This window comes from Vigna unguiculata, chromosome 6 (assembly GCF_037176805.1).
Source record: "Vigna unguiculata cultivar grain cowpea cultivar isolate G323 ecotype 2 chromosome 6, ASM3717680v1, whole genome shotgun sequence".
In the NCBI taxonomy this organism is placed as follows: domain Eukaryota; kingdom Viridiplantae; phylum Streptophyta; class Magnoliopsida; order Fabales; family Fabaceae; genus Vigna; species Vigna unguiculata.
Window position 1 is genome coordinate 47165803 of NC_140797.1, and position 15355 is coordinate 47181157.

The 15355-nt window shown below is 33.1% G+C and overlaps 1 protein-coding gene and 1 pseudogene across 1 annotated transcript; one reads left to right on the forward strand and one right to left on the reverse strand.

Moving 5' to 3' along the window:
* Positions 1–757: 757 nt before the first annotated feature.
* LOC146885936 (uncharacterized) lies at positions 758–2281 on the reverse strand. The gene is made up of 2 exons (XM_085675141.1): positions 1679–2281; positions 758–1618 (listed from the first exon to the last, which is right to left on the reverse strand). The coding sequence occupies exons 1-2, from the start codon at positions 2279–2281 to the stop codon at positions 758–760; spliced, it is 1464 nt and encodes a 487-aa protein (XP_085531267.1).
* A 7579-nt stretch (positions 2282–9860) lies between these two features.
* Positions 9861–12126, forward strand: LOC146885937 (dynamin-related protein 4C pseudogene; annotated as a pseudogene).
* The last annotated feature ends 3229 nt before the right edge of the window (positions 12127–15355 follow it).

Here is a 15355-nt window from a genome sequence, read left to right on the forward strand (position 1 = left end):
AATGAAGATGTCAACCCCACAAAGGCCACACACCCTGGATTGTCTCCATCAGATCTTACTCTGGCCCAGCAAGAATGTCGTGATCTCCTAAGACAAGGGCTAATTGAACCCACTCAGTCTAACTGGGCTTGTCAGGCCTTCTATGTAGAAAAAAGATCTGAGAAAATAAGGAGAAAAAAGAGACTAGTCATCGACTACAAACCTCTCAACCATTTCCTCCAAGATGACAAGTTTCCTATTCCAAAGGCTGATACTTTGCCTGTCCTACTCGAATCGACAACTATTTTTTCCAAATTTGACCTCAAGTCTGGATTTTGGCAGTTAGGCATTGAACCCTCAGATAGATACAAGACCGCCTTTTGCATTCCCAATGCCCAATACCAATGGACAGTTCTCCCTTTCGGACTAAAGGTCGCCCCGTCTTTATTCCAAAAGGCCATGACCTGAATCTTTGAGCCACTGTTAGAAAATGCTATCATCTACATTGACGATATTCTCCTCTTCTCCAAAGATCAACAGTCTCACCAAAAACTACTAGATCAATTCATCTCTTTGGCCGACAAACATGGAATAATGTTCTCTGAAAAGAAAATCCATCTCGCAAAAACAAGTATTGATTTCTTAGGAATGAACTTCTCCCAAGGAGCTTACCAACCTCAGCCTCATATAGCACATGAACTCTTGAATTTCCCTGATGATCATCTTTCCATCAAACAAATTCAACAATTCCTTGGAATTCTCAATTATATCAGAAATTTCATCCCACGAGCTGCCAGTTCAGCACTTCCTCTGCCTGACTCAATGGTTTAGGTCTGCCGTCTGGTCCAATCTCAGTGGGAGAGATTGTGGGCTTGGTGGCTATATTGAGAACCGGATCTACTCGTCTTTCTAGAGGAGGAAATTGATGGTCATAGCTTGCTTCTGTGAACATCATGCAAGGGATTGCTGGGCTGATGGCAAAATTATCATACTCTCGTAGGATCTCTGCACACCTTTTTTCTTTCCATAGCGGATCTGGCTCTTGTTGTTGGTGCAATCCGATCCAGGGGCGATCTTCCTTATCAGGTTTCCTAGGAGGAGGAGGAGAACGACAAAAGTCTCTTCCAGAACTAGGTGGTTCTGGTTCGTCATCACTATCACTGGAGTCCCCAAAGTCTTCCTCACAGTCGCAGTCTGATTCACACATTTCTGGGTCAGTATCCCAGATAAAGTGTCCGTTGATCCTGTCAGTGAAGATAGGATTTCCATTGGGCTCAACCCCCCATATTGGGATTTTCCCTTCTTTAGTGCAAGGTTCTATCATCATTGACTGAAAGATGGAAGAAGAACTACTTGGACCATCTTCGAGTTTTTTGAACCTCGTTACGACCCTTCCATCAATCGATCTTCGGAAGGTGGCTTCTGTTGATTGTATGGGCTTCTTGTTGTCGTGAAGCTTATCATAATTTGTCACCCATTCAACAGGAATCATCTGGATCAGCTCTTGCCTAGAGATATTTCTAGGGACATGTATGATCGATGGGTTTTCTTCTTGCTGATCGGCAATTACGAACAGGGCTTCGTCATTGCTGGTGGGCAACGCCAGGTTGACCGCATGATTTTGCAGTCTGTAAATCATCTGGTGGTGCAGGGTAGCACTCAGAGCCTCAGAAACTTGCTCTGCCCCAGTTATCTGAACTTGCACCCTCAATCTATGGGATAAAGTAGGATCCCTAAGACTGACATTGTAGTTTGGGAAGAGAGTTAGGACTACACTTCCTGCATGTAGGGTGGTGAGGACTGTTCCGATCACGGCGTTGCTATATTGGATGTAACTAGAGTCTAGCAATGTGACTCTGGCAGCAACAGGTAATCCTCTTCTGCCATGGAGGGTGAGGATTAGTCTGACGGCTCCATAATGGAGATGGGTATAGCCACTTTGTTGCCAGTGGGTGATAAGTGGTGGAGGAATTTCTAAATTTACATACTGCTCCTGTGGTGTGGATACCAGGGTGCACTGTTCCAGTCTAGAGGACTGGACATATTCCTTCTCGGGAGGCCTTCTGGAGGTGATTAGTTGGGTAATTGATCGAAGGGAATGTCTGCGTCTGCGGAAAATATTGTATGGGCTTATCAGAGGAGTAGATGTCTCAGAAATCTGGGCATCCTCAGGTACATATGAGTATTCTATAAGGTTTTCTATTTTAGAGGAGAGGGTTCTAGTAACATCTTTTGGTAAAGACATGGTGGAGGTTAACATAATAGGTTGATTGGACGAAGATGAGGGTTCACCGGTACTCATGGTTGTTAGGGTTCTCCCCCTCTACTCGCTCCCACCTCTATTATATCATGGCACCCGCCCCTCGAGGGCCGCCAGAATGAATGCTGGGTGTACTTTAGAAGAAGAAGAATCAAAGTCACTGTCAGTCCTCTCCACAAAAAAGACAGAGAAAGAACAGTCAGATCCAGACCCTCAAATCCTCAGACTCAAGGATTGGTTCTCAAGATATGATTTCTCAGTTAAACACATAAAGGGCAAGACAAACTTAATCCCTGACTTCTTGTCCAGACCAATCAACCCTATCCAGATGATCTCGTCCACCCAGGATTTTCGTATGATCTTCATGATGAACCCTTTACCCAACATGGCTAAAACTCAAAGAGAGTATCCTCCAGACCTCAACCCCACAACCATAACCGAAATCCACCAATATGCACGATCCAGATATTTCTATTTCCTTCATCAAACCATGAAATTCAAACCAGTCAAGCCCTTCATGTTCGACCCCAACACCCAAGGGATATTTGAAATATTCTGTGATATAGGTTTTGACCTCTGTGAACCCAGCCTTTGGGCTATCTGGTGCAAAACAGTCCAACACCCTGTTCCCATAGCCATTAAGACCTTAGATGCTTATAGGATCCTAACAAACCCACACAAACAAGACTATCTATTCTGGACACTGTTAGAATGGTTCTCTCCTATCCCATGGTGGCGATCCGAACTCCTCAAAATCATAAACTACCAGCACCAGCAAAGAAGGTCAAATGTCTCCACTCTAACATCCATTGTTGTGATTCACCGTCCTTATTATCAGAAAACTTCTGAGCAAATTTGGACAAAGAACATAGCAGAACTCTGGGGAACCTTTGAAGAATACCCTCTGACAGCCAGTTATGCTGCCCAACTCAGACGCTATCTAGCAGAAATGCCCTCAGATAAAGTATCACTTGAGGACCCCCTCATTCCATCCAGACTCATTCCTTCAACCTCCCAAGGTGCATCTACCTCAAACGTAGAATACTTTGTACCAGAAGGACAATTCCAAAGAGTCAAAGACTTAGGAGGACCTGAAGAAGATGACTACCTGAACTTCCTTTTACAGTCACCAATGGATGACTCAGATGAATCTGACCCAAACCTCTCTCCCAGCCATGAACCAGTTCACAAGGGATAGAACCCGCCGTATATGTACAAAAATACTATATGTACAAAAGTACTATAAGAAATGTATGCCAGCTACTCTGTACAAAAACCCAAAAGGACAGGACCACATGACGGTCACTATGCTTGTTCTCTTCCCGGACTTCAAACACTTGGAATCCGGATGACGTAAGCACTTACGTCACTCCACCCGGACTTCAAAAGTTTGGAATCCGAATGACGTAAGCCCTTACGTCATAAGGAAGCTCTCGGGTCTATAAATAAGCCTCTCCTCAGTTGTAATGGGCAGAATGAAATGAGTTTCAGTTTCTCTTTCTCTCTCTACATGAGTAACTAAGTTTTTCTCTCTCTCCCCTCGAAAGTTTCTTCTTTATTATGTTTTGATATTTGCCACTTGGGGAAAACCAGAATGAAAGGTAAAGTTCTGCGAAAACTTATATCTTATATGCTTGATTGTTAGTAGGTCCGAGGTATATTGGTTATGAAAGTATAGAGGGCATGCACCGTTGTTCCCATAATCCCGAGTTTTTATGAGAAAGGTTTTAGAAAGATCTTCATAAACCTCTGGCTAGGAAAGTCTTGGTACTTAAGGATGTCCATGTGACTCACCTCACTTTCCTGGGAGTGTTTAGGAAGAATTTTCTAATATTTTTCTAATAAGAAACTATGAGGAATGAACACGATGATATCTGTATGCTCTATCGAAGAGCTGAAGAAAATGGACTAATGCTTCACTAGTACAACCCTCTAGCCAGTACCTTCTACTAAATTGCTAAGCAAGATAAGATATATGCATTCATTAAGATAAGTATGCTCTGAACTCGCCTCTTTGGAGGATCTTGTTCATCAGAAAACGCTTAGTGGATATTGCGATTCGATCCGTTCTTTTGAGGACTATAGATCTCTACGTCGGTAAAATAACACCTGAAGAATAAGTACGGCTAAAAGTACCAAGGGGGGAAAAAATGCCAGAAAATTCATAGGGTGTTCACACCGAGGTTAAGTTCCGGAGGTCCAGCAAAACGAATGATGGAATATCAAGTTTGTGATGTTGAACTTGTATTTCAAAATGTAATTTTTCATGTAATATAATACGCGAGATACGGTGAATTCATCTTTTATTATTCAAACATAATTAATTTGGGTACTGATTTGAAAAATCTTTTTAATATTGCAAATGAGTTTAACGTGTATAAAGTTTAAAATTTTCGTATTTTTTTGACGTTTTATTACTTTATTTTTTGAATTTTCTCAATAATGTTTGTCTTGAGTATTAATTGTATGGCTTGATCCAAACAGGCATACGTTTTTAAGTACAGTGCATCCTTTTGACTATGCAAACATAAGCAAATATCGTGTGGAAGAAGAAGAATCATCCGAAAACATCAAATTTTCAAATGGAATTAACTCATATACAGTGATCCATTACAATTAAATTATCTTAATAAATTAAGTCAAAACAGTAATAACAGTGAAATTAAAATAAACATCTATATTCTGTATTTCTCTTTATTTAAATAATTTTATTTTTTATATAATATATATATATATATATATATATTGAGAATATTATTATCTAATTATATTTTTTACCTTATGTATGTTAAATACTAAATATATTATATAATATTAGTAAAAGATCGATACTTAATTTAAAAAGTAAAGAAAATAATAAGTGTCACAAAAAATCTATAATAATGATGTATTTGTTTGAGGTAGAATAGTTTAGCGACGATAGATTGTCAAGTTATTTATTTGTTCGATTGTGAGGTGTTGAGAGGAATGTATAATGATGATATGCGGAATGCACCTCATGGTAATCATAATCACCTCTAAATTTATTTCAAAAAAAACACATAATTCACTTTTAAATCAATTCAAATCTACCTGTTCCTAGGGATGGTAACGGGGCAGGGAGGCACAAGTTTCGCTATCTCATATTCATCCCCATAAAAAAAATTCATCCTTATCCTTATATCCAAACCCAACGGGTATCAAACTTTTGTCTCATCCTCATCTAACCGGGTAACAGGTATAATCTCGTACCCATACTCATACCCATTTTCTTACTACTTCAATATCAATTTTAATTAATTTTTGTAAAATAATAAAAAATTATGGTAAAGGAAACATAATATTAACAAATATTCAATATTAGAAGGATGGTTGTTTCTTCGATATCAAGTACTTTTAAATAATTTATAATTATTTACATTTTAGATTATAATACCAAATAAAATTTAATGAAAATCAAAACAAAGCTCGAATTTGCAAATATTAATGAAACATAGTTAATAAAATTTAAAAATATTTTTTAAAAAGTATAAGAGAAAAATAAATATTCAAATTAAAATACATTTTAAAGGTTTGTTTACTTCAATCTTTTAAATTCTAATCAATCTCTTTTTTATACACTAATAAAAGTTATAATACATGATTTGAACAAAACGATACAAAGAACAAATAATAATTATAATAAAATTTAAAAAAATAATTATAATTGCTTACATTTTATATTATAATACCAATAAATTTTATGAGAACCAACACATTTATTAAATTTACAAACATTAATGAAACCTAGTTGATAAAATTTAAAAATATTTTTTAAAAATATAAAAGGAAATGTAACGTCCCATTTAAATAATAACATAATCAAATGAAACATCACACAAATTAATATAAAGAACAACATTATGGATTATAAGTATCGCTCCTTAAGAAAAACCCCAAATACCTAGAGAAAAGCCTAAGGCACATCATGATGTCATTGACAAAATAAGATAAAAGTTGAATAGTATTTAAAATATAAGGTAGTACATAGGCCTCAGCTTTAAAGAACACCCGGAGGAGGGGATCCGACCCAAGAATATCTATGCAGCGGAATCTCCATCACCCTGACGACCACGGGAAGTTCCCACATCCGCTCACATCAATAAATTGATAATCATCACAAAAGGAGAAAAATCACAAATAGAACATGCAACAAACAGAAAGGGTGAGCTAGAGTGGAAAACCGTTTTATCATACAATTACATACAATTTTCAAAGTCAAAGATACATGAAACAACCAAGCATGTGAAGATCGATAGACAAAAAACTAAGACTCAAAGACACGATTATGCGGATACATATAATCAGTCAGATTCACTGGATGCTTGTATTTGTGGTGGTCTCTACTGCTCTGCAGAGCCATTGCTAGTGGATTTCACCTTACCACGCACAAGGTTAACCTTCAAACATCTAAGGCCATTATCCTGCCAAAGACTAGGGCATCCTGCTACTCTCACCACTTGAGTCAGTACGCTTTACGTGAGACTAACTAACTCTTTAGAGTGTTAGAATGCAATTCTTACTTGAATCCTTACTAAATTATATAATGAGGCACTACCATGATTTGTGGAATTATGTCATAACCATGAGGCACCACTATGAGCTCCCACTAACAGGGGTCATGGAATTACGTCCTGACCATGAGACACCACCACGAAACTCTCGTGGAATTACGTCCTGACCAATGAGGCACCACCATGAGATATCACTCAGAGATTCACGAAATTACGTTCGAAACCATACCAAGATCATGTTTCACCAACCAAGCATAGAATATCATGCATACCAACTCATGCCAATGTATATAACCAACTTTCAAAACATGTTCCATACGCAAGATCATACCAAACTCATCCATTTCATTCCCATTGTGTCATATATAATACATACAAGACATCTTACATGACTTTGTAAACTATCACACCAGCCAAACATTTGAAAGCATACACTTATCCAATCAACACCATCAATCTCGCTTAGATGACGGAGCCTTCGCTCAGGAGAGAGACCCCTCGCTCAAGCTGCCAGGTCTCGCTTGGGCGAGATTGTAATAGTGGGCATGTCGAGGTCTCGCTCAAGCTAGCCCATCTCGTTCAGGCGAGACTACTTTCGCTCAGACAAGTGGGTTTCACTTAGATGAGCCCTCAAAACAGAGAAGGGGTGAACTACTGTTGTCCTCGCTCAAGCGAAAGCTCCTTGCTTAAGCAAAATAAAAGAGTTATTCAAATGAAACAAAAACTAATAATAATAAGTAAAGAATTTTTTGTATATTACTTAGTAAACGAAAGGTTTGTGCTATTAAATACTTAAATTAAGAGTATTAAACATTCTCATGTGAAAGAAAAATATATTATATATAACAATATTAAAAAATAATAGAAATATTAAAATGTGAGACAAAAAACAATTTAATTGACATACATCTTTTTAACATAATTACATAAATATTATGATAGGATAAAAAATATAATTGAGATGCGAATAACTTTTATAATAAACCAAATAATTAAAAAAAAATAAAAAATTATATATATATATATATATATATATATATATATTTATATATATATATATATATATATTTAATTAATTATAAATATTTTAATAATTTAAATAAGATGAACATTATACATGTCCATCTTCATTTTCGTACTCAATTAAAAAAATTGAAATTAACTTAATCTTTTGAGGAAAACAATTTTCTTCAAGAATCAAAGTGAAAGTAGGAGATAGTTTTCAAATAATTTAATCTTAGGATCCAGCGCATTAACTATTTAATATAAAATTGCATAGTTTATAAAGATTAAAAGTAAATGTATAATTATTTTACTGAAAAATAAATTCAAGATATTTTGTTTATTAAAATATATTAAAAAAAGTTAAATTTATCGTATATTAAATGCGCTTTCAGGCTTTCAGCTTTTCAGATTGGAATACAAAGTTTAGACAAAAAGCAAAAGTTGAGATGATGGATTTTAATTGGAGCTTCCCTTGGGCCAATGAGTGTCGACTCCTTAGAGAAGAAGCATTAAAAAAATGAAGTAAATATCGTTATCTTATCTTTGAAATCCGCATATTTTTGTGGTCTCCTTGTCCAAGAAGTAGGAATCGGATTCAGACTTATCTTTAAATAATTAACCAATTAAATATAAAGGAATATCGTACGAATAATTGTAAATTTGTATCAAACCTTTTGACGGTCCTTCGTTTGATATAATAAATTAAACAAAATCAGAACAAAATTCATCTTTTTTTTGGAGTCTATTTTTAATAATCTTTATAACAGAAAAAAATAATTTGAGTTGCAACAATTAAATCTTTCAAAATGTAATTTTTCATGTAATATAATACGTGAGATACGGTGAATTCATCTTTTATTATTCAAACATAATTAATTTGTGTACTGATTTGAAAAATCTTTTTAATATTGCAAATGAGTTTAACGTGTATAAAGTTTAAAATTTTTGTATTTTTTTTGACGTTTTATTACTTTATTTTTGGAGTAGTGGATGGACGAGGGAACCGATCCCATTCTAGTGGAACGAATTCATAAAAAGAGAGGAAATGAGAGATTTAATTCCGACTTTAATGGATCAGTATTATTTTGTGTGAGATTTGATCCCACTTAAAAAGGTTAGATATGGATTTCTTGAGAGATTGAATACCTATATCGCGAAACAGATATCTGTGCCTGATTAAAATATATATATATATATATATATATATATATATATATATAAAATTTTTTTTTCTGTTGTATTTTTTTTCAATTTAATGATTAAAAAAATTATGAAATAAATTTTTTTATATAAATATCAATTTATATTTTTGATTAAACTAAAAATAAAATGATAATCTCATCAATATTTTTATTAAAATATATTTTTCGATTCATGACATCAATCAAATTTTTTATAAAATTTTATAAAAATTCTTCTAAATTTAATTACAATAAACTCCAAATTTATTAAAAACTCGTATCCGTGGACTTGCTTTCTATAATATCACGGTTATTTTTATTTTGTGATGTTGCTGAAAGGTAAAAGTAATTTACAATGCACTAGACAGCCTAAGCAACAAGTAGTAGAGTGGACAGTGGGAGGGGTGATAGCGTGTGAGGAAAGACTGAAACTCTGGTCAGAATGGTAGGCATGGCTGTTATGCCACTGTTTCAGTCACCTCACATTCAAATCAATTGGACACACTTTTATAATCTCTGACACTAATTTTACCATACAGAGAAACATATTCTCTTCCGAAAACATCTCCATATTTGTTGGGATTAAGAAGTCACGGGTAATAATAAATAAATAAAAGTTAGTAAATAAGAAAGATTCTTTGAATTAAATAAATAATAATAATAATAAAAACTAGGAAAAACTTGCTAAAGGATTTAAATAATATAATAAACTAAATCTTAAAAAATAATAAAATTGTTTATATTAAAAATACATCATTATTAAATTTAAAAATGTTTAATGATATGTGACCCACTTTAACCTATTTCAGAAAGTAACGAACTTAAATATTATTATTATTCGGTACTGTGTTGTAGAATTAACAAGTATTTTTGCAGAAATATTGTATAAATAGCTGTAGCTCCACTCTTACCAACACAACATTCCTCCTAACTCTTGCTGCACTCAGTTTTGTTCCAATTCGTTACCTTACCCTCACTTGGAAATGGCAGAAGGAACCCTAGCCTCTGTTTTCGATCATACCACACCAAAAGCTGAGCTATACGAGGTTAAAAATGTTGCACCTATGGTGTCTTCTTACAACGAGCGGATACGTCCGATCCTTGACGCTCTTGAGAACCTGAGGCGCCTAAACATCACCAAAGAAGGGATACAGCTTCCAACCATAGTGGTAGTTGGTGACCAATCTTCTGGAAAGTCCAGTGTCTTAGAATCTCTTGCTGGAATCAGCTTACCCCGTGGACAAGGTATATGCACAAGGGTGCCCTTGATCATGAGGCTGCAAAATCACTCACTTCTACAACCTGTGTTGGAGCTGGAATATAATGACAAACATGTGCCCACGGATGAAGCTCACGTCTCTGAAGCCATTCGTCATGCGACAGATGAACTTGCCGGCTCTGGGAAAGCAATTTCGAACACCCCATTAACTCTTATCGTGAAGAAGAATGACGTTCCTGATCTCACTATGATCGATCTTCCTGGCATTACGCGAGTGCCTGTTCAAGGTCAACCTATGGATATATATGACCAGATTGTGAATATTATTATGGAGTACATAAAACCTGAGGAAAGCATTATTCTCAATGTTTTATCTGCTACGGTTGATTTCTCAACTTGTGAGTCCATTAGGATGTCACAGAGTGTTGACAAAACGGGAGAGAGGACTCTTGCTGTTGTCACAAAAGTTGATCTTTTCCCAGAGGGTCTGCGTGAGAAGGTGATTGCTGATGATGTGAACATCGGTCTTGGCTACGTTTGTGTAAGAAATCGCGTTGGAGATGAGTCCTACGAAGAAGCTCGTGAAATAGAAGCCAAACTATTCAGGACACACGCGCTTTTGTCCAACATTGACAAGTCCATTGTTGGTATTCCTGTTTTGGCCGAGAAACTGGTTCAGCTTCAAGCGGTTAGCATTTCCAAAATATTGCCTGAGATTGTTAAGAAGATCAATGACAAGCTTGATTCTCAGCTTGCCAATCTGGAAAAATTTCCAAGGAAACTCAACTCCTTGGTTGATGTTATGTCTGCTTTCGTTCATGTCATTGGGTTGACAAAAGAGTCCCTAAGCAAGATTCTTTTGAGAGGAGAATTTGACGAGTACCCTGATGACGAACAAATGCATTGCACGGCTCGCCTTGTTGAAATGCTGGATCAGTACTCTAATGATCTTCGCAATGGTACTGAAAGTGATGCTGGAGAGAAGTTTTTGATGGAAGAAATTAAGATGCTAGAAGAGACTAAGCGGATTGGACTTCCAAACTTCATCCCACGCGCTGTTTTTCTTACTCGTTTACACGATAAAGTTGAATCCATTTCAAGCATTCCAATTAAGTTCATTAACCAGGTGTGGGACTATCTTGAGGCAGTGGTGGTAATGGTTCTGAATCGTCACTCAGAACACTATCACCAACTTCAGACATGTATAAGGCTTGCTGGGCAGAATCTTATTACTAAAATGAGGGAAAATTCTATGAAATACATGAAAGAGGTTGTGGAAATGGAGAAACTAACTGATTACACTTGCAATCCTGAATACACAAATGAGTACAAGAAACTAATTGGCAGCCAGAATGCTTTGGTGGATAGAGTTCAATCTTGTTATTCTAAGGTGGCTATTAATGGTTTTGGTGATGTTGAGCTTAGTCATCTGACCCAGCACACAACTTTAGTTCCGCAGGCTTTTGACTTGAAAGTGAGACTAACAGCATACTGGAATATTGTGCTTCAGAGGCTAATTGATAACACTGCACTGCATTTGCAGTTCAGTATTTTCAACCTTTTGAACAAGGATCTAGGTTACGAGGTTTTGAAGGATATGGCGTCACCTAGTGGTGGTGGAATAGAGAGATTGTTCGAGGAAACTCCTTCAGTTGCTGTGAGGCGTGACCATCTCATTAGGAGCATTACGATTCTTAAGGAAAGTAAGCAAGTCGTGGCTAGCATAATCGACAAAATCTCTACCTATGCTAATTAAATTAAGAATGTCTGTTTTGATGTTTGTGACAGTGTTAATGTTGCATCTAAGGTTTTAGAGCAAGTGTTTTGATGTTAAGTGTTAATGTATGGGTTTTAGGTTGGTGTGTTCTCTAGTTTATCTTGGTGTTTGTAGTTGTATAACTTGTAGTGTGATTAGGATCACAATGAATGTGTTGACGTTTTATCTTTGCTCTTCCTGTGCTTTCGTGCAAAATGACTGCGTTGAACTTTTAAATGTTGTATTTTGTTTTTTGCTTGTTTTCCCATAGCATTCACCCTCAAACGTCGGTGGCCTGAATCACACATTGTCTTGGTACATTTAGAATCATTTCTGCTTCTTTTTTAACACCAGAACCAACATTCCTTGAATTTGTTTCAACAAATTTCTAGCTTCACGCAGTTAATATGGCCCCGACATGAATTATATTGGTCTTGTTTCATGCAATTGATAATTTAAACTTTATTAGTATTACATGCAACCAGGAGAGAGAAATCTATGACTTTTTAATTACAAAAGGAGAAAAAAAATTTTAAGTTTGAATCTAAGGTGTAAACAACTGTGATTATAATAAACCTTGAAAAAAATAAACGATAATGTTCTATGTAGTTGCTATTTACATTGAAAAACAAAAAAAAATAACCCAAATCTTAAAATAAATATTGTATGCACATAACAAATCTTTGAATACCCTAAAGTTCTTTCCTGCAAAATGACTGACTTGAACTCTTAATGTTGCATTGTTTTGTTCTTTCTGTTTGTCTTCAAGAGTATCCGTCCGTCCCTCAATTTCAGTTGTTTTATATAAACTTTAGGTTGTACTTTTCTTATGTATGACTTCAATATTCATTTTATACATGATTGAAAATTTAATAAAAAGATTAATATCCATTAACCTATCTGATAAGAAAAAAATATATAACAAATGGAAGAACATAAGTTAATAGAATTAGGTTAGTTGCTTCAAAATCCAACTTTCACTCTATTTAATTGTGTTAATAAACTGTTCTTCCCCTTTTGTTTTCTTTTTCAAAATTCAACACAAGACAAAACGTGGAATGTGGCCACCCATAATCAGAAGGTTCATACCAAAAGCGCATTTTTATCCATTACAAACACTTACTTTATTACAGTTTACATTGGTTATGAATTAAGCTTTTATCTTAGGCTTAAATATACATTTGGTCCCTATTTTTGTTGATTTTATTCAATTTGGTCCCTATTTTCGTTTTATGTTCAATTAGGTCCTCATTTTCGTCAAATTGTGGTCAATTTGGTCCTTTTCACTAACGGTGTTTAAATAGTTAACGTTTTTGAACAGTACATGCCACGTGTCAGCTCCTGGTTTTTTTGATTTTTTTTTGATTTTTTTTGATTTTTTTTTAATTTTTTTTTAATTTTTTTAAATTTTTTTTTTAATTTCAAAAAAATGGTCTACATGTCAAGTCATAATTGTGTCACGTGTCAGTTTGTGGTAGTATTATTCTTTTTGTTCAATTTAGTCCCTATATTCGTTATTTTTGTTCAATTTAGTCCCTATATTCGTTATTTTTGTTCAATTTAGTCTGACACTAAATTTAATATCTTTTATACAAATTATATTAATATCTTTTCTAAAATTGATCTTTAAATTTATTATTTTTTAAATTCAATTATAAATTATTAAATTTAATTATAAATTGAATAAATTCTTATATTTAATTTCTAAATAGAATATAATTATTTAAAATATTATGAAAATATAATTAGTAATTTTTTTTCTAATATTTATATTCTAAAATATTTTTAAAATTGATATATAAAAATATTTTAAATATTCAAAATATTTTAGAAAAATAAACTAATATTTGTAAAATTAACATTTACATATAAAATATTTTAGATTTTAATATCTAAAATGCAATAAAAATATTAAATACTTTAAATTTAAATGTAAATTTTACAAATGGTAATATATATTTTTAAAATTTTAATAATTATATTGTAATAATATTTAAATAATATTTAAATAATTATATTTTAATAATATTTAAATAATTATATTCTATTTAACAATTGAATCTAAGAATTATATTCAATTAATAATTAAATATTATAATTTATAATTAAATTTAAAAAATAAGTAATAATAATGTCAATTTTAAAAATTAAATGGTTCTATTTTCACAAAATTTGGGACTAAATTAAACAAAAATAACGAATATAGGGACTGAATTGAACAAAAATAACGAATATAGGGACTAAATTGAACAAAAAAAATAATACTATCAGAAATTGATACGTGGCACTAGCATTGACACGTGGCACAATTGTGACTTGACACGTGGACACTTTTTTGAAATTAAAAAAATTTTAAAAAAATTTTAAAAAAAATTAAAAAAAAAATTAAAAAAAAAATCAAAAAAAATAAAAAAAACCAGGAGCTGACACGTGGCATGTACTGTTCAAAAACGTTAACTATTTAAACACCGTTAATGAAAATGACCAAATTGACCACAATTTGACGAAAATGAGGACCTAATTGAACATAAAACGAAAATAGGGACCAAATTGAATAAAATCAATAAAAATAGGGACCAAATGTATATTTAAGCCTTACTCTTTTCGCTTTTAAGGTTGTTAGCAGTTAAGGAATTATCCATGCTTATGTTTGACAAATTAGAAGTTTTATGAAATTCGTACTTGAATATCTTTTATTCTTTAATATAAATAATAAATTTTTATTTTTAAAACTCAAGATCTTATTTAACATTCATGATATAACTAAATGAATATATTTTATAAACTCCAAATCTTAAATATGACTTGAAGGATAAAAATGCCTTTGTATGGTCAATGAATTGTATCTTTAACTTAATCGTGATCCATCAACATTTTAAATTTAGTAAATTTTCAACATAAAAAATATACAAATTGTTATTATTATTTTGATTTACTATTATCAGTTGATCGTGATGTATCGACATTTTAAATTTTAATAATTTGTAACATAAAAAAATATACAAAATGTTATTTTACTTTGGTTTATTATTATCACGAAGAAATCATATATTTTACAGAAAAATAAAATAAAATAAAATATTAATAGTTTGATATACTAATAATAATAGTTTATAAACCTTTAATTTTGAGAAAAAATTGTCAAAAAACTAAGCCAATTGCTTTAATTTTACTATGTAAAATTAAAAATTGAAATTTGATAAAATCATACTAATCTTAAAACTTAATATTTTGTTAAATATTATTTTCCAAACTATAATAAAATGTTACAATTAAAAACAAGATACTATTTTTTTAACCAATTTAAATACAGATAAAAGTTATGCTGAAAAACATGTATTTAAATTTGTATCAGGAAGATAAAGCAGTAAATAGTATTTTAACAAGAAAGATTAACTACGTTTTTCTTCAAGTTTTAGTGAA

What these genes read in the sequence shown, in the direction of transcription:
- LOC146885936 (XM_085675141.1), bottom strand. Translation starts at nt 2,281, where the DNA reads ATGAGTACCGGTGAACCCTCATCTTCGTCCAATCAACCTATTATGTTA. An exon ending in CCCATAGATTGAGGGTGCAA is followed by an intron (nt 1,619 to 1,678) that starts GTTCAGATAACT and finishes CTGCACCACCAG; the next exon opens with ATGATTTACAGACTGCAAAA.